This window comes from Eleginops maclovinus, chromosome 13, assembly GCF_036324505.1.
Source record: "Eleginops maclovinus isolate JMC-PN-2008 ecotype Puerto Natales chromosome 13, JC_Emac_rtc_rv5, whole genome shotgun sequence".
In the NCBI taxonomy this organism is placed as follows: Eukaryota; Metazoa; Chordata; class Actinopteri; order Perciformes; family Eleginopidae; genus Eleginops; species Eleginops maclovinus.
In genome coordinates, this window is record NC_086361.1 from 17,696 (window position 1) to 37,404 (window position 19,709).

General features: G+C 41.6%; 3 protein-coding genes across 7 annotated transcripts; 2 read left to right on the forward strand and 1 right to left on the reverse strand.

Moving 5' to 3' along the window:
* Positions 1-5,505: 5,505 nt before the first annotated feature.
* LOC134874829 (zinc finger protein 235-like) lies at positions 5,506-12,747 on the forward strand. Its single transcript, XM_063899044.1, has 2 exons — positions 5,506-6,008; positions 11,576-12,747. Exons 1-2 carry the CDS (start codon positions 5,768-5,770, stop codon positions 12,469-12,471), a joined length of 1,137 nt encoding a protein of 378 aa, XP_063755114.1. The 5' UTR covers positions 5,506-5,767; the 3' UTR covers positions 12,472-12,747.
* LOC134874828 (52 kDa repressor of the inhibitor of the protein kinase-like) lies at positions 6,123-10,814 on the reverse strand. 5 transcript variants are annotated; one of them, XR_010167130.1, is made up of 3 exons: positions 10,411-10,814; positions 6,450-6,561; positions 6,123-6,307 (listed from the first exon to the last, which is right to left on the reverse strand). XR_010167130.1 is itself a non-coding variant. In XM_063899043.1 (2 exons), exon 1 carries the CDS (start codon positions 8,229-8,231, stop codon positions 6,945-6,947), a length of 1,287 nt encoding a protein of 428 aa, XP_063755113.1. In that variant the 5' UTR covers positions 8,232-8,378; the 3' UTR covers positions 6,123-6,561; positions 6,912-6,944. The 5 variants fall into 5 exon arrangements, 1 of the variants encoding a protein (XP_063755113.1); XR_010167128.1 differs by lacking the exon at positions 10,411-10,814 and adding an exon at positions 6,912-8,378; XR_010167129.1 differs by having other exon boundaries at positions 6,123-6,561.
* Positions 12,748-14,847: 2,100 nt separating the features above from the next.
* LOC134874836 (zinc finger and SCAN domain-containing protein 20-like) lies at positions 14,848-18,633 on the forward strand. The gene is made up of 2 exons (XM_063899053.1): positions 14,848-16,068; positions 17,227-18,633. The coding sequence occupies exons 1-2, from the start codon at positions 15,870-15,872 to the stop codon at positions 17,826-17,828; spliced, it is 801 nt and encodes a 266-aa protein (XP_063755123.1). The 5' UTR covers positions 14,848-15,869; the 3' UTR covers positions 17,829-18,633.
* Positions 18,634-19,709: the final 1,076 nt, after the last annotated feature.

Below are 19,709 nucleotides of genomic sequence, written 5' to 3' on the forward strand. Positions count from 1 at the left end.
TTTTTTTTTTTTTTTTTTTTTGAGATTTTCAGCTCCTCTCAGTGAGAAAAGCAGTTTTGGTGCGTGACACACCAAAATGTTTCTAACTTCTGTTTTTGTTGCTTAATTCTCCCAAAACAGCAAACACATACAAAAATATCCAAGAGTACACAGGAAAACGTGCAAAAGAAGTGAGTTGCATTTACATTATTTGAGATTTGGACATTTTCGCTGAACTGACGCCGTTTTTGTGATTTTCAGCTTCTCTCAGTGAGATAAGACACTTTTGTAATTTTCAGCTTCTTTCAGTGAACTGACGCCGTTTTTGTGATTTTCAACTTCTCTCAGTGAGATGAAAGACTTTTGTCATTTTTAGCTTCTTTCAGTGAACTGACTCTGTTTTTGAGATTTTCAGCTTCTTTCAGTGAACTGACGCCGTTTTTGTCATTTTCAGCTTCTTTCAGTGAACTGAGGCAGTTTTTGAGATTTTCACCTCCTCAGTGAGAAAAGCAGTTTTGGTGCGTGACACACCAAAATGTTTCTAACTTTTGTTTTTGGTGCTTAATTCTCCCAAAACAGCACGTACATACAAGAATATCCAAGAGTACACATGAAAACGTGCAAAAGAAGTGGGTTGCATTTACATTATTTGAGATTTGGACATTTTCACTGAACTGACGCCGTTTTTGTGATTTTCAGCTTCTCTCAGTGAGATAAGACACTTTTGTAATTTTCAGCTTCTTTCAGTGAACTGACGCCGTTTTTGTGATTTTCAGCTTTTCTCAGTGAGATAACAGTTTTGGTGCGTGACACACCAAAATATTTCTAACTTTAGTTTTTGGTGATTAATTCTCCCAAAACAGCACGTACATACAATCATATCCAAGAGTACACATGAAAACGTGCAAAAGAATTGGGTTGCATTTACATTTTTTGAGATTTGGACATTTTCACTGAACTGACGCCGTTTTTGTGATTTTCAGCTTCTCTCAGTGAGATAAGACACTTTTGTCATTTTTAGCTTCTTTCAGTGAACTGACTCTGTTTTTGTGATTTTCAACTTCTCTCAGTGAGATAAGACACTTCTGTAATTTTCAGCTTCTTTCAGTGAACTGACTCTGTTTTTGAGATTTTCAGCTCCTCTCAGTGAAAAAAGCAGTATGGTGCGTGACATACCAAAATGTTTCTAACTTTTGTTTTTGGTGCTTAATTCTCCCAAAACAGCACGTACATACAAGAATATCCAAGAGAACACATGAAAATGTGCAAAGGAAGTGGGTTGCATTAACAATATTTGAAATTTGGACATTTTCACTGAACTGATGCCGTTTTGGTGATTTTCAGCTTCTCTCAGTGAGATAAGACACTTTTGTCCTTTTAAGCTTCTTTCAGTGAACTGAGGCAGTTTTTGACATTTTCAGCTCCTCTCAGTGAGAAAACAGTTTTGGTGCATGACACACCAAAACATTTCTAACTTTAGTTTTTGGTGCTTAATTCTCCCAAAACAGCACGTACATACAATCATATCCAAGAGTACACATGAAAACGTGCAAAAGAATTGGGTTGCATTTATATTTTTTGAGATTTGGACATTTTCACTGAACTGACGCCGTTTTTGTGATTTTCAGCTTCTCTCAGTGAGATAAGACACTTTTGTCCTTTTTAGCTTCTTTGACTGAACTGACGCTGTTTTTGTGATTTTCAGCTTCTCTCAGTGAACTGACACCGTTTTTGTGATTTTCAGCTTCTCTCAGTGAGATAAGACACTTTTGTCATTTTTAGCTTCTTTCAGTGAACTGACTCCGTTTTTGAGATTTTCAGCTCCTCTCGGTGAGATAAGACACTTTTGGTGAGTGACACACCAAAATGTTTCTAACTTTTGTTTTTGGTGCTTAATTCTCCCAAAACAGCATGCACATACAAGAATATCCAAGAGTACACATGAAAACGTGCAAAAGAAGTGGTTTGCATTTACATTATTTGAGATTTGGACATTTTCACTGAACTGACGCCGTTTTTGTTATTGTCAGCTTCTCTCAGTGAGATAAGACACTTTTTTCATTTCTAGCTTCTTTCAGTGAACTGACGCCGTTTTTGAGATGTTCAGCTTCTCTCAGTGAGATAAGACACTTTTTTCATTTTAAGCTTCTTTCAGTGAACTGAGGCCGTTTTTGAGATTTTCATCTCCTCTCAGTGAGAAAAGCAATTTTGGTGCATGACACACCAAAATGTTTCTAACTTTTGTTTTTGGTGCTTGTGTGGAGGGAAAGAGATAGTAGGGCCCGGGTTTTTTCAAGGAATTAAATGGTGGGAGGGATTTTGAAGCAGAGTAGAATAGATTTAGTGTGGAGTAGCATAGGGGAAAAAATCGGCAGAATTGGATATAGGAGCACTGCCATGAGTGATCATAACATCATGGACTTCTGCCTGGGAACAGTTGTCCATGGAAAGGGAGGAGGGGTATGGTTTCCTAAATGCCTGCTTGTTGAATGAGGATGGATACAAGGGTAAAGTGAGAGAATGTATGGAGAAATGGGGAAGCGTGAATGGAGAGGATGTGGGGATGTGTTGGGAGGGATTCAAAAATGATGCGAAGAGGGTGAGCATGAGATATAGCAGAAACAGTTACAAGATAGAAAGAGAGAGAGAGAAAAGAGTTAGGGAAGAGTTCATTCTAGAGGCACAACGGGTAGATATAGAAATAGGGAGAGATGTAGATGAGTACAGCCGTTTGAAAGATGAGTTAGGGGAGATAGAGCAGAGAAAATGTAGAGGAGCTATAGTGAGGAGCAGGGCTAGATATGCAATTGAGGGGGAGAAAAGTACAGCGTGTTTCTTGGGGTTAGAGAAGAGGAAACAGGGAAAGAAACTATATTGAGGAGATATTAGGAAAGGATGGTGAGGTGATTACAGATTTTGTAGGGATAGCAGAGAGAGTTGAGGAGTTTTATATGGAATTATTTGAGATAGATGAGTTTGATAGAGAGAGATTAGAACAGGTGATAGACAGAATGGAGAATAGATTGAGTGATGAAGGTAGAAGACTGTGTGAGGGGGAGATGGGTTAAGGGGAGATAGAGATAGCTGATGGGGAATAGGTACATAAGAGGAGTGGAGGTGCCAGGAGGGAGGGTTAGTTTAGTGTATCAGTACGCAGATGATACAATAATAACGGTTAAAGATAAGGAGAGTGTTAGAGAAGTATTGCGGACAGTTCAATTGTATGGTAGGGCATCCGGAGCCAGGGTTAATATAGATAAGTCTGAGGTCATGTATATAGGACAGGTGAGGGATAGTAGGTGTGATATAGGATTGAAGGAGAACAAAGAATAGTTTAGGGTGCTAGGCATACATCTAGGGATCAAGGATATAGAAGGAAGGGATATACAGTATGAGGAACTAATTAATAGTGTAGACAAGACATTGAATTTTTGGAAGATAAGGAAACTTAAATTGGGGGTAAGATAGTGGTGGTTAATGATTTAATAATGAGTTGAGTAGTTTATATAATGACAGTCTTAGATGTGCCGGAGAGAGTAGTAAAAGAGATAAATAGATTAGTGAGTAACTTTATATGGGATGGGAGAGGGGTTGGGATAGCTAGGGAAGTTTTAGAGAATGAGTGTAGGGACGGGGGACTGACACTAATAAATGTAAGAAGGAAAATAAAAACAATGAGGATAAAAGTAATGACAAAGTTTTTAATAAACAAAAATGACCAAATATGGAAGCTATTTCTGGGTGAGAAAATCAAAAAATGTGGAGGGTGTGGGGAAAGTGGGATTTTCATGAAATATAAGAAAGGAATGTTGGATGGTATGAGTGATTATCAAAGGGAGGTCTTGAATGCATGGGGCGAGTTTCCGGATGTGGTTAGGTATGAATGCGTGAATGTGAAGCAGGTGTAGGAGCAGCCCCTCTTCCTGAATCCAAGGATCACTCATGAGCAGTGTTCCTTGTTCAACCTGCCGATGTGGAGAGCGGGGTTGAGGAGGGTTAGGGACTTAGTGTTAGAGTATGTACCGGGATTTATGAGGGCACAGGTTATAGTTGATGAGGTTAGGGAAATAGATCAGATAATGGATTTAGGGACTGCTGAAAGTATACTTGAGAAGATAAAAGTGGGAATGCCGAGTGAATGGTTAAAAATGATTGAGAGTGAATGTAACATAGAGGATGAAAGTGAGGTTGAGTTGTTCGCGGGGAAGTATGTGTATAAATGGTTAAGAGGGGATGTGATTAGAAGGCCTGCATCAGAGAGTGTGTGGACGGGAGTAGTGAACTGTTTGACTGCCAGGAGAATGTGGAGAAATGTGAGTGTGAAGTGGAACAGTCTTGAATGTGATCACTTTGACTTGATGTTAAGACACAATAGGGTGTTTAATAACCTGGTCATTAGTCAATTTGATCCAACAGTTAAGAGAGAATGTGATGTATGCAAGGACCAGGTTGAAACCTGTATGCATGAGTTTTTTCAATGCAGAGAGCTTGTTGAGTATTTTGGAAGGATGAAAGAGTTAGCAGGTGTTGGAATGAATGGTACCATATGTGAGAGAAATGGAATGGAAGGAGTTGTGTTTGTTTGGTGCGATTGTGAAGAAGGATGGATGCAATGTGTCTCTGCTGAATTATGTTCTGAGCCACGCAAGATATGCCGTAAAACTGAGGAGGAACAGTGCCCATTATGAGGGGAGGAAAAATAATGTTTTGAGCATTTTTGTAAGGACCACAAGAAGGGACCTAACTATGCTTCATAGCCACATGGGGAAAGAAACTTTAGAGGAAGACTTTATAAACGGAAGCTCCTTATTATCAATGGAAGAAGACATTCTGGTCTGTAATTTTGGAAAATGATGATGGAATGTTTATTTTGTTGTGGTTTTGAAAGGAAAATGGGGGACTCATTCTGAACAAAGAAAAAGAGTTTATTTTCGTAAAGATGTTTTGTTTCATTTTGTTGATTTTTGATTATGTTTTGTTTATTTCATTAATTTGCATGACGAGTCTGGGTTTTTGGTGGAGGAGGAGTTATTATTTGTTATTGGAAATGTCTGAGAAGAATGAAAGGAACCAATGCTGGAAATGAAAATACATATTGATATGTAAGATGGTGGAAAATAAAAAATGAAAGTACAATTAAACAAATAAAATGTAAAAAATGTAAATAAAATGCAAGTATGTATTTTTTATAATAAAAATATTTTAAAAAATAAAAATGAGTAACATTCATGGTTGACATATATTGCCCAAATGTACAGGTTCGAATCCTGTCGCTGGAGTGTGAATATTGTTTATTTTCATTTTTAGTTTTTGGCCAGCATAGTTTGTGTTGTTGTCTGTAGGTGATCTCGACATGTGCATTTTACATGAACTGGTGATGTTAACGTATTTTCGCCGAGGTTTTCTCCGTTGTCTGGTCACACTTCAGACACACAAGTTACGTGAAAATGACGAACCTGGCAACCACATATGATTCGGCCCGTATAGCGTCATATGACGCTCAAGGAGTGGAAAACGTAAACAAACGCCACCAGTTGAACCGGAATCCAGTTAAACTGGAACACCGGAACCATTTATGAGCTGACGGTGTTTCTTTACGACACCGTTTTCTGCCGGAACGTATCTGAAGTATTTACGTTTACTTTCCAGATAGTTAATTATGTCTCCATTAAGCAGAACGCGTTTCATTTGAGAGCATTTTACCAAGCAATGTTGGGTGTTGGCCTTACATCTGTCATTGCCAACCTATTAACTAATCTTTGTTCTGCATCTGTTCACTGAGAGGAATATGGCTGTGTTCCCTCCCGGAGCGGCGCAGGGTCACATGGATAAAGAGCTCAACATGTCAGAGATGGAAACCCTCAGGATGTTCGTTACCGACAGACTGACGGCAGCGGTAGACGACATCCTGGGAGTGTTCGGTCGAACTGTAGCCCAGTACCAGGAGCTGATAGATCGCCAGCGGCTACAGCTGGGAGAGCTGAGGTGCGAGGAGGAGGAAGAGGGGGGCGGGAGAAACCACACCGCAAGTCTGTTTATTCAAATATATTTTACTCAATCACATGTCATAACAAGTCCTCCAAAGGATATTTGTATTCGAGAGTCTGCTTTCGACCGACTTATACATCATAGCACAGGCCCGTAGCCAGCATTGTGGTGGGGGGGGATCTTTTCCCCCCGAAAGTGGACTTCATTTGGCTCCCTACTCCAATGCCCCCTAAATACACCAGCACACTTCAAATCTTTTAATTTAGACATATTTTATTCATCGTCAAGTTTGTTGTGAGTCTGTTGTTGCTGTCCTTCATTTTTTGTCTGTTGCTCCCCACTGTTAACATAAATGGACATGAATTGCTTCAATTGAGCTATCTCTATAGTCATTAAAACTTTAACAAGAATGAAGAATTTGATATAAATGTAAGTGTTACTCAAACTTCCTACATCTGTGATTGTCTGTCTCTGTTGCTCACCTCAGTTGTCTGTTGCTTTCTTCCATTGCCTGTCTGTTGCTGCCCTCCATTGTCTGTCTCTGTTGTTGTTCTGTCTGTCTGTTGTTGCTGTCCTTTATTGTCTATCTCTCCACTGTTGACATAAATAGATAAGAATTACTTCATGAAGTACACTATCGGTATGGTCATTAAAACTTAAACATGAATTAATAATGATATAAATTGAAGTGTTCCAGAAAAGAGCTTTCAAACAGCATCAAAACCATCTCTTTGTAATTTAAATTGACATAATCAAGGTTGAATGTGTAGTGCCCTACCCTCTTACTTAAAACATTCTTAGTCCATTTCTCCCTTATATTAGTGCCAGATTCATGCAAATGCAGTTCTGGGGTTCTACCTTACCACTAAGAAGGCACACAAAGTTTGATTAAAATCTGTGTCGGTTGGGCCCCAAAGTGTCTGATTTCACGTGAAATGACCCACCCCCCATGTCTCCCTCTTCTTCTTCTATGGCTTCTATTGCATCAGAACGCTCATCAGCTCCAATCGTCTTGGGTGCATTTTTGAGTATAGATCGACAGCTTCATCCAGATCCAGAGCCATGTCGTAGTGGGTATGGATGAGAGCCAAGGATGACATGCGGTCCTCTCCCATGCTGCTCCGCATGAATGTGTTGAGTCTCCGGAGAACACTGGCAGACCTCTCACATTCGCAGGAGGTCACTGGCAAGGTGCATGCAATTTTCAGGAGTTTGAAGATGTTCGGATACATCATCTCATCACACTCTTTGATAGCTGAGGCACATGAGCTTGGTCTTTGGTGTAATGCTTTGACCTGCCACTTCAACTTCCACCGTTTCAGCTCCTGGTCAATGACCTCTGGTGATGGCAAGTCATCTTGGTACAGAGCGACTGCTTCAGAGATGTCCACCGTTACATCTGAGTTGCACTGGACAGATGGAATTAGGCCCATGAGCCTTGATGCGGTCACAGAGAGGGGACTAAATCTGGACTCAAACTCTGAAATGACATGGTCTAAGAAGGGTATCGTCATGTTCCGGAGATAGTACTCCTTCACTCCTTCAGCGGGTACATTTTCCCTGTGTTTCTGCCTTCCAGCTGCTCTCGGCTGGGTTGGTTCCACGTTGACCTGAGCAGCCATCCTAACTGCTTGTTCGTAGATTTGATTGAAGTCGTCGTCGATGGTCTCGCGGAGCTCCTTGTAGACAGACTTCACCTCATCAACCATGCTAAATGCCTCGATGATGTCGAGTGAGGTGCTTTGCAGTTTCACCGTGATGCCCGCCAGGTGGGATAAAACTTGGTATACGGTGAGGAATGTGAGGATGAATCCAAAGTTTTGTAGCCCACTCAAGAGACCATAGGCCTCTGCTTTGTACTTGCCCTCCCATCCACTGGTGACATCTTCACTGTACTCCTCTGTATGGAGACCCTGTGCCATGACTTCCAGAGCCTTAATAATGAAGACAAAGGCACTGTAGAAGTGACTGTAGGCATCATGCCGTGCTGCCCATCTTGTGCGGCTGAGGTCAATCAGGGGCTTCCTCTTTCCGGTAGAATGTGCCTCCTTATCTACAACCTCCTTGAGAAGGTGTTCCCTCTTCGGGCTGCAGGTGAAGAACATGACGATGTACTTCATCTTATCAATCATGTTGCGCACAACTGGAAGAGCACAAGAGCGTGCAATGACAAGGTTCAAGCAATGCCCATTGCAGTGCATATAAACTGCCTTAGGCGCATCCTTTTTTATCAAAGCTTGAACGCCAACATTTTCGCTGCTCATATTGCTGGCGCCATCGTACCCCTGGCCTCGACAGTCAGCAATCTCTATGCTTAGATGACTCAGCACATCTTTGATCGCGCTTGCAATGTGGCGACCTGTGATCCGTGGCAAAGTACAAATCTCAAGCAACTCCTCTCTGATATTTAAGTCTTTGACCACGAAGCGAACACACATTGGCATCAGCTCTTCATTATGGGATGTGACCTCATCAGCTAGGACTGTGTACATCTGAGCATGCCTGACCTCTTCCACGATCTTGGCCTGAATCATGTGCTTCCCTATTACATCAATCATTTCATTTTGGCTTTGAGGTGATAGATATGTGGCATTTTTTAGCTTTGGTTTCTCCAAATGCTGCTTCAGCTTTTCATCGTGATTTGAAAGCAGTTTCAATAGGGCCAAGAAATTCCCAGGATTGCCACTACAATGCTGCTGCTCAGCTGATCCTCTCAGTGCAATGCATTGACGGCCACAGTAGAGAACAGCCTCTGCAACGCACTTGAGAATGTGCCTGTTCTCTTTGATGTTGGTCTCCTTTGCACTGTCCATACGGACTGATATCCGGGTATTGGGGTTTTCATGTGACTGTCGAAACAGTTTTGCTCTTTCAAATGCCACTAAATGGTTTGCTTTCGATTGGTGGCTTCCAATTATCTTCGTTTTCTTATGCCATTTACTGAAGGGCGCATTTATCAGTGAAGTTGACTGTTTCCTCTCTGTGGCATTGAGAAAGAGAGCACAGCATATGCAGAAAGCGCCATCGAGTTTCATGCTGTAAACCAGCCACCATCCATGCTCCTCAAACCAATCATACCTGAATGCCCTGTTGCACCCACCAATAAATGTAGTTGGGAAAATGAAATGTTTCGAAGGTCTGACGTGGTTTTTCACCAAATTGTACTTTTGGCCATCAGACATCTGACACACAGCCCGTGCTATTTCCTCAATAGATTTGGTTGCATCTATGAAGAAGCCAAGGTCACTGTCAAGTACAGAGCTCGGCTGGGCTACCTCACATTCTGCTGCCTGTCTCACTCTCACATCCTCAGCCACTTCAGGAGCTGCTGCATCTCTCTGCTCTTCCACTGCACTGTTACCTGGCAAGGCTGTTTCATTGCTGCTACTACTAGCTGCTGGTAGCTCACCCTCCACATGCTGACTCACTAAATAAATACAGCAAAAGAAAGACATTTAAGTCAATTTTAGAGTATTTCAAACCAGACATAATAATAATTTTATTCTCTGAATTATTTTATTTTCTATTGTGCACATAGAATTGTGAGGGTTTGGGTAATTTCATCAAGCAGATATATTGCATTTGTCATAAAACGGTTTTAACAAAAAGCACACACAACAAACGTCTGACAACAAACATCTGCACCTGAAACACAAACATCAGGTGCAGGGAAACTACACTGATTGACTCACATACACCCTATCCATGTTTAACCCCCTTTTTTTTTTACACCTCTATACTGTATTTTATTTACTATGGCCTTAGGAGCAACAGGCATGGTGACAGTAAAATACAGCCTAGCTGGAGCAACAGGCATGGTGACAGTAAAATACAGCCTAGCTTGATCATCAGCATTGCAAAGTGAGTTACTGAATGTTATTGTCACTTACATTTCTTAAAAATCAACTAATGGGCATAAAATAATTTGGCTTTAGTGTGGGGGGAACCCCTCATAAAATCCGTTTCACTTTCAGGAAAAGGTGGAGAGGCACCAATAGAGACCGAGGTCGAAACTGCACATAATAAGTTCTGTCATAGACATCTGAAGCCGCGAGCACAAAATGGTAACACTCTGCGTCAAGACAGTAGACTCAGGAGACAGACACTAGTCTAAAACAGACGGGGGGAACTGTCAGCTATGTGGCACTTGCAGAGCACAAGCATAACGAGATGGAGGGGGGGAGACATTGAAGCACCGAAGTCACGTTAACACGCCAAGCAATACACTTTTAACAATCCCGAAAATAGTTACTGTTACGTTCGCTATGTTTCCTACAAAATTGACAGTGGTATTTTCTGTGTTCGGCGAGGGATGGGGCTAGCATATAGCCTAATGGAGCTAGGCAACCACTGACAAGTAGCCTAGGTCAGTGAGTGTTCAGATGCAGCTAGGTCTAGCAGCTAAGTAGTAAAGAAATAGAAGCCCTGCACTCAGCAGCTTACCGATTTTGGTCCTTTTCTGGAATAAGTCACCAATGTTTTGGGACAATGTTGCCGCCGACTTCTTTCGTTTACGTTCCTTGTCTTCTTTTTTACCCATTTTCGCTATTCTTCTGATTCTTCTTTGTTCCTATGTAATAGGCGATTAGGCTAGCTACCAACAGAAATGGGGGCATTACCGCCACCGACTGGATTGGTGTAAAACAGTCTGAACAAAATGTGTAAACAGAAATATTAACCATTTTTCTTACTCGTCACTTCTCTGAGTCTACTTTTCTTTTTTATTAGTCTGGATTTTGATATTGTAAATTTAGATTTGAATCATGTATATTCACCGGAGATGAACAATTCATTCATTGAATAGCCCACATATCTTGAGGGGCGTGTCTGTGTATGGGGGGAGGGGGGGGGGGGTCGAGTGCGGGAGGGGGATCGAACGAACCCTTCGGTCCCCCCTGGCTACGGGCCTGTAGCAGATACACAGGCAATAATACATTTAACAGCAAATGCGCATGTTTAACCCCAAAAAACTCCTGTCGGTGTGACCCGTCTGATCGTGCCTCTGTTCGCGTTGAATAAACAGGCTGGAAGCAGTAATGGGTCTATTTCTTTGTTTTTGTAATCTCTGTTGTAGGAACAAAACACAATCGTGTGTGTGTGTGTGTGTGTGTGTGTGTGTGTGTGTGTGTGTGTGTGTGTGTGTGTGTGTGTGTGTGTGTGTGTGTGTGTGTGTGTGTGTGTGTGTGTGTGTGTGTGTGTGTGTGTGTGTGTGTGTGTGTGTGTGTGTGTGTGTGTGTGTGTCTTTCTGTGACAGTAAGCTCCTCTGTCTGTTTGACACAGACTCTTTACAATTAATACTACAGTAAATACTTATAATACAACCATATTCTTAACAATAGTAAAGTAGTAACAAGATTAATCAAATATAAAGTGTGTGTGTGTGTGTGTGTGTGTGTGTGTGTGTGTTTCCAGCCATCTGACCTCAGCTTGATCTTTTGAGGCTGCTTCTGATATAGTCATTTGAGACTGAGAGTTCACTACAATATGAATAGGCCAGTTATTATTGAATAAAAACTAATGCATAAATTCTGATTAACTTTCTGCCAGCACTGTCAGATTTAAAAACGTAAAACTATTTTATCTTTTCTTGTCTTCCGTCTCCCTTCAGACCAGCTGCAGGCTGTCTCCTGGATGAAACCCTACCCTGAAGATGAGATCATTAGCGTCCCACTCCACCACACTGACTGGGTGGACAAGATGGAAACTAGCACTGCTCACATTAAAACTGAAGAATGCAGTGAGGACAATGAAGTGTCAAAACCAAACTCTGACTTTGATCCATCTGCTGTTTCCGAAACAGCAATTGATTGCCACGCCCTTGCTGAGTTCTCTAAGCCAGAGGACGATGAAAACAACTCGAGAGAGGCTGCAGGGCTTTGGAACCCAGAGGAGGCAGAAAAAACAGAAGGACAATGTTCATCCCATTACCCAGAGGTGAACAGCTCCACGGACATATTGCAGAAGAATAAACCGACACATCAGCCTCTGTTGGTGTTTAGTTGTAAAGTTTGTGGTGAGTCCTTCCAGAAGAATGGTTATCTACTCACTCATGTGTTGGCACATCCGACAGACTGCGGTGTGTGTGGTAAACATCTGGAACACACAGAGAAGCTGAAGTTTCACCTCAGAGTTCACAAAGAAGCATCTTTCTGCTGCAACGTCTGCGGGCAGAGCTTCACACTGCCGGGGAACCTGAGGATCCACATGAGGATCCACTCGGGCGAGCGTCCTCATGGCTGCACACTTTGTGGCAAGAGCTTCGGCAGAAGAGGGACGCTGGTGCGGCATGTCCGCAGCCACACAGGCGAGAAGCCATTCATCTGCACATACTGCGGCCGAGGATTTGTAGAAAAGGGCAACCTGACGGTGCACCAGCGAACACACACCGGCGAGAGACCGTACCAGTGCTCTTTGTGTGACAGACGCTTCACCCAGCTGTCCTGCTTCTACAAACACCCCTGTCGGATGAGAAGCCCCCCCACTGCCCCTGGCAATCACACCTGACCACCTGAACACAAGATGTATTCTGTATCATTTCAACAGGAATTTGTAAGTGAGCTGTAAGGGAGGATAATGAGTTGGTCGGGTAAAAGGCAATCCTAGGGCATGGTCAAACTTGTGATTGCATGCAAGAGACCTGCTGCTTAGCTGCTATTGCACAGGCCATATGACATTAAATTGATATCAATGTTTTTTTTTGTTTTTTTTTGCCATGACATTATTATGTCAGGGTATAAAACATTAAAAGAGATATGCTACTTAAAGCATGATTATATATGATTATATGGATATTACCTTTTTTTTAGGATTCAATTTCAAAATGTGTTTTATTAACAAGTAGGTTTACACATACATTTAACTATGGAATATCCTGTAGACATGCTGAATAATATATATAAGTATCGGAGCCCTCTCACATTAACGTAACACCATCAGAGACTGGATATATTTCCCTCTTCTCTCTGGTCGCTAAAATGGGGAAATTAAATTACTGGCCAAAAGGTTTTATTTTTAATTATTAAAGTAAGCAGGGGAAACCAGACCAACTGAAACCTGTCCAGTCTGTTGCTCTGTTCTCTCCTCTGCTTACACACACACACACACTGCACAACAAACAGCTACAGCTCCTAAAGCATATTATATACGTATATGTCAGGCTACAGCCGCTGTATAGTCATTATGTGAAGCACTATATGGTTTTATGAAAAATATCTCCCGTTCAAAAAGTGTAATGTAGGTCAGTCATATATAAATATTACTGAGTGATATATATATATATACAGTGGGGCAAAAAAGTATTTAGTCAGCCACCAATTGTGCAAGTTCTCCCATTTAAAAAGATGAGAGAGGCCTGTAATTTTTATCATAGGTATACCTCAACTATGAGAGACAGAATGAGAAAAAAAATCCAGAAAATCACATTGTCTAATTTTTAATGAATTAATTGGTAAATTCCTCGGTAAAATAAGTATTTGGTCACCTACAAACAAGCAAGATTTCTGGCTCTCACAGGCCTGTAACTTCTTCTTTAAGAGGCTCCTCTGTCCTCCACTCGTTACCTGTATTAATGGCACCTTTTTGAACTCGTTATCAGTATAAAAGACACCTGTCCACTACCTCAAACAGTCATACTCCAAACTCCACTATGGCCAAGACCAAAGAGCTGTCAAAGGAGACCAGAGACAAAATTGTAGACCTGCATCAGGCTGGGAAAACTGAATCTGCAATAGGTAAGCAGCTTGGTGTGAAGAAATCAACTGTGGGAGCAATTATTAGAAAATGGAAGACATACAAGACCACTGCTAATCTCCCTCGATCTGGGGCTCCACGCAAGATCTCACCCCGTGGGGTCAAAATGACCACAAGAACGGTGAGCAAAAATCCCAGAACCACACGGGGGGACCTAGTGAATGACCTGCAGAGAGCTGGGACCAAAGTAACAGAGGCTACCATCAGTAACACACTACGCCGCCAGGGACTTAAATCCTGCAGTTCCAGACGTGTCCCCCTGCTTAAGCCAGTACATGTCCAGGCCCGTCTGAAGTTTGCCAGAGGGCATTTGGATGATCCAGAAGAGGATTGGGAGAATGTCATATGGTCAGAAGAAACCAAAATAGAACTTTTTGGTAAAAACTCAACTCGTCGTGTTTGGAGGAGAAAGAATGCAGAGTTGCATCCAAAGAACACCATACCTACTGTGAAGCATGGGGGTGGAAACATCATGCTTTGGGGCTGTTTTTCTGCAAAGGGACCAGGACGACTGATCCGTGTAAAGGAAAGAATGAATGGGGCCATGTATCGTGAGATTTTGTGTGAAAACCTCCTTCCATCAGCAAGGGCACTGAAGATGAAGCGTGGCTGGGTCTTTCAGCATGACAATGATCCCAAACACACCGCCAGGGCAACGAAGGAGTGGCTTCGTAAGAAGCATTTCAAGGTCCTGGAGTGGCCTAGCCAGTCTCCAGATCTCAACCCCATAGAAAATCTTTGGAGGGAGTTGAAAGTCCGTGTTGCCCAGCGACAGCCCCAAAACATCACTGCTTTAGAGGAGATCTGCATGGAGGAATGGGCCAAAATACCAGCAACAGTGTGTGAAAACCTTGTGAAGACTTACAGAAAACGTTTGACCTCTGTCATTGCCAACAAAGGGTATAAAACAAAGTATTGAGGTGAACTTTTGTTATTGACCAAATACTTATTTTCCACAATAATTTGAAATAAATTCTTTAAAAATCCTACAATGTGATTTTCTGGATTTTTTTTTCTCATTCTGTCTCTCATAGTTGAGGTATACCTATGATAAAAATTACAGGCCTCTCTCATCTTTTTAAATGGGAGAACTTGCATAATTGGTGGCTGACTAAATACTTTTTTGCCCCACTGTATATATTATACACACTGCTCTGCTTCCTGCAGGGACCTCACAGCTGTTGTCACTGTGAACATCGCTTGAAGGGCAGAACGTTTGATGTGCCTCTGATTCTCTTAAATAACTTGTAATCATAACGGGAACAGTTTGCAGAGCTGTCATTGGTTCAAATAAGTCCAGACGTGCGTCGTGCTTCTGTTAAACATCACTGTTGCCGGAAATACAATCCCCGAGGAACATCGGTGTCTCCTCGGTTATAGCTCCTCCAGAGGTCCTCCTCGATGCTTGATGCTCGATGTGCATTTAGAGAAATGAGATGTCCTTCAACATGGTGCGCTGACACCGATTTCTGGGTCACTACCAAGTAGTCGGGGATTCGAAAAATTCAACAAATGAAAAAAGGGCCTGTCCGTCTTCTTCTGCTGTTCCCTTTAGTGTTAACGTCTTGTTTGTCATCTTCTGCTCTTCCTTTTAGTGTTTACTTCCTGTCTGTCTAGTTTTTCAGATTTCGGTGTTGTGCTGTTGTGTTTATGCTGTTGAGCCAAGATCCAAAACTATGTTTACCTTTTAATACCTATTGCATTTTAGGTGAAGACCATCAAAAACATTATTACTGAATTATACATTTACAATCCTCTCTGTCTTTCAATATTTTTAAACCATAGATTCTTTAATCCAAAATGAATACTTTACCATGTTATGGTAACAAAAAGGAACTATTAGTTTGATAAAGACTAATTGACAACATTAAATAGAAGTAATTTCCTATATTTATGTTTCATTGTCATATCTACACTGGAGCTACTCTGCACATGATAATACAGCCTCTGAATCTTTGAATATTCTGTTCTCACTTGGTCCACCACTGGCATCCAGTCCGACAGGGGGCGATACCACATGCGTCATTCTTGACCAGTGAAATGATCACTGCGCATGCTCATAGACAGGAACCAGGAAGAGACGCTAGTAAACAAGTGACCACCACGACTTGGAGAGCGAACCTCTCCGGTTCCATCAGGACTTTGCCGCTAGTATGTCTAAAATCGAGATGCTGAGGCTGCTCATCACCCAGCGGCTCACCGCGGCCGCCGAGGAGATTTTCGGGGTGTTCGGGAGAACCATAGCCGACTACGAGGAGGAGATCTCCCGCTCCAAGCTGGAGATCGACCGCCAGCGCCGGCTGCTGGAGCTCTCCATGCAGCCACGGGTCTCTGTGCAGGTCAGCAGTGCAGGTGAGGGACCTCATGGCCGACAGCACGCACTCTCTGCGGGTCAATGCTCACTGGGGCGTCGCTGAATAAAGGTGCTTTTCAGTAATGCAAAATACACAAAAATAATTAGCGAACGAAGTGTTTACTAGAAAAACACAATACAGCATTGACTAGCCGCTTTTCCAATGTTTAACTGCTTTATGTTTGTAATGTAAAGGAATATTTTTGTTTTAAAATCAGAATGTGCTCTGTTGTCCATATTTAGGTGACATCAGATATGTAGAACATATTCAGATCTTGAACTTAAGCAAAAGTGGAAGAACCAGAGTGTAAGAATACTCTGTGAAAAGTAAAAGTCTACGTTGTTGTCAATCTTCTGTGTGAGATACAGACAGGGAGATTCGGTAAGTACTGCATTCAAAATGTTCCTCCAGTAAAAGTAGAAAGTATTCATCAAATCAAAATGTACTTAAAGTAGCGACAGTAAGAGTAGTCACTGTGCAGATTGGTCCATTTCAGAATAATATATCTGATATTTTTTATAATTATTGATCATTAAAGTGTTATCAAAGCTGGTAAAGTTTTAATGGCTTTGTATACTGCAGGGTAGCTTGTGAATTTACTCCAGGTGGAACTAAAGTCTGATTTAAGGGTTGATTATATTTCACATCATTTATCCAGATCTGCAAAGGAATAAATAAATGTAGTGGAGAAGAAATAAGGGGGCATTAAAGTGTTCCTCTAACTGATTGTCAAATAATGAACAATATAATCATGTTCTTGGAATGGAAATATTGCATTCAATTTTTTTTCAGTTTCTGTATCAGCTGCTGTCTTCGGTCAATGTTGGCAGTGAACCCAAGGCAAAAAAGATATTAACTGTTTATTTATAATAATAAAAGGTAATTAAATAGTACATTTGTATAAACAATCTGAAATCTGCAGTAACTAATAACTAACTATTATAATTCTTAAGTAAATATTACGTCCATAAATTGCATGAACTCGAAGCACTGCAGTTTTTTTTATATAAAAAGAAATGCTTGTGTTAAATTATGTAAACATTAATATTGAAACATTGCCACAGTCTGGTAATACATAAAGGAAACTACTAAATATCTCATTTATAGAAAGTACTTCATTTTGATCATGTCCTGACTCTTGTTTGTTGTGCCTCAGCTCTCAGTGAGCAGCAGGAGTGGAGCTCCAGCCTGGGTGAGATGACCCCCCCCCCTATCAAGGAGGAGGAGGAGGAGGAGGAGCTGTGGCAGGAGGAGACGCCTCAGACTGCGGAGCAAAACAATGTCACCTTCCTTTTGTTCCAGAGTGGAGACAAGCAGGACAACGAGCACCTGACCTCAGACCTGGACACGCATTCGGGCCCCTCGCTGCAGACCTTTCCCAAGCTGGAGGAGGCCCCTGGAGCTTCAGATGCAGCTTCAGTTAACGGCCTGCTGGACTGTGTGGACCTGAACTTGCCACAGTCTGAGGAGGTGGACTCGTACATCTGCACCATCTGCGGCCGTGCATTTGCGCAGCGAGGACACTGGACCAAACACGTGCAGGTGCACCGCAAGGCAGAGAGCAAATTGGACAAGTCCTACACATGTGACATCTGTGGAAAGAAACTCACACGCTTTGACGGGTATCAAAAACACTTGAGGATTCACACGGGTGAGAAGCCGTACTGTTGCAATGAGTGCGGGCGCAGATTCAGCGATAACTCCAATTACAAACGACACATCCGCACACATGTGGGGCAGAAGACGCAGCCGAGCTGAGCACAGGCACTTGGAGGACACATGCCCATGACACTCGCAAAAACACAGCCAATATAATATCCACAGTCATGTGGATGAATATTGAAACTTTTGTTTTATAAATGCCCTCCCTCCACCTTTTATAACTGAGCCCCTGTTTTTTAAAATCCAGAGCAAATAAAAAAATACGTGTTTCACATTTGAAAGCTTTTCAGATTTTACTATTAGTTTGCTTGTTCGAAAAACAACAAACTAAAACTGGGTTATTAAAGCTGTTCAGAGTTTTGAAAAAAACAACAGAAGAGAAAAACTCCTGACCATTTCAGGTGTAATAACACAATTGTAAACATTTTATCTTGTGACAAAATGTTAATGGCATAGATTAATGCCATTAACATATGTGGATTTTTCATGGATGTATCCACGTTGGTGTGACCATAAAGGAAAAGACAAAGAAGATAAGACATATTTTATTTTTAGATCTAACAGGTATACACTGTGGAAACAGTGAAGTTGCACTTTCCAAAAGCATTAAACATATGTGACAGGTGTTCTTTAATGTCCGTTTGGATTCAGATCAGCTTTACTGGACTTTTTTTATGAATGCCTGTGTCCAAGATCTTTTTGAAATGATTTAAATTGGGAATGGTAGTGAGGCGTTTGCTGAAGTCATGTTGTTGCTTAATAAAGAAACATTCAGGTCTTTGTATTTGGGAAAGTGGTTCAAGTGGTCCATCCTAATAAAAATGCCGCCCATCACTGGAGGGAAGCGCTTTAAAAAGACTGTACAAATTACTGAATGAATAAATCACATGACTGAAAACTCTTTCATGTTCTTCCCATTGATTTCAAAAGTGTCATTTCTGACACTGAAGTATTTCAGTGTCAGAATCTGACATATCTGCATACCTGCAAACTAGTCACCTTTCGGCGAAATTCGCCGTTTTCAACTCAAAATATGTCATTGACGTGAATCGTGTAGATCCGAAGAGTTTTTTTTAGGGGGGGGGGGCTGACCGACGACTGACCCGACCAACCATAGACTGTATAACGGACTGTATAATGAGCAAGAAACAAGTTTGCTATCTTCACAATAAATACAATCTTTGTTCAAATGACTCGCGTTCCACGACCACCGACCAATCATAAGCAAGATAAACCACAGTGCGCGCTTTTACCCATCGGTCCCTCTCGGAGTGGAGTGCTCAGTCGTCAGCGAATGGTTCTTCTGGACAATTTTCGGGATACGTTACAGATACAAGTTTTGAGGTAAATCTAGTAGCAGCTAATCTGGCAAAAACATTGTATGCTGTATCATTTTCACGTTGCTGAAGTCAAATTATGTTTAGCCAAATAAAGTGTATTAACATGCTTCAGCTGATCAGCTTGTTAGGTTGCTAGCTAACCTCAGTGAATTGTGTTAGTTAGCCTAGCTAGACCCGTTCTACGTCACCTCGTTCAATGCGAACAGAATGCGTTTGTGAAGGCTAATCTCCACAGCATCCGTCCTGTTACTGATATTACTGGCGGCTATGTCATTGTGGTCAGATATGAGAGGGATGAAAACGAACACGTAATGAACAAATACACATCTGTGTATTTGTTCATGAAATGACAGTATTCATATTGCCTGTGTTATGTAGCTACAAGACGCAGATGCCTTTGAAACACGCGATCTAAAAACGAAAACATATTTTATATGTAGTAACAATTGTTGGCAATTGGCAGGTTTAAGATCCAGATTAGGTTCATGGTTGTGAATTATCTATGTAAATCGGCTCTATAGATTACACGTTCATTCTACATGTTGAATGATGATAGCGTAATAAAAATATAGGCTATACATACAATGACAAAACTGCCGTGGGCTATATGTTATCCGTATCCTTTGTTAAAATTAAT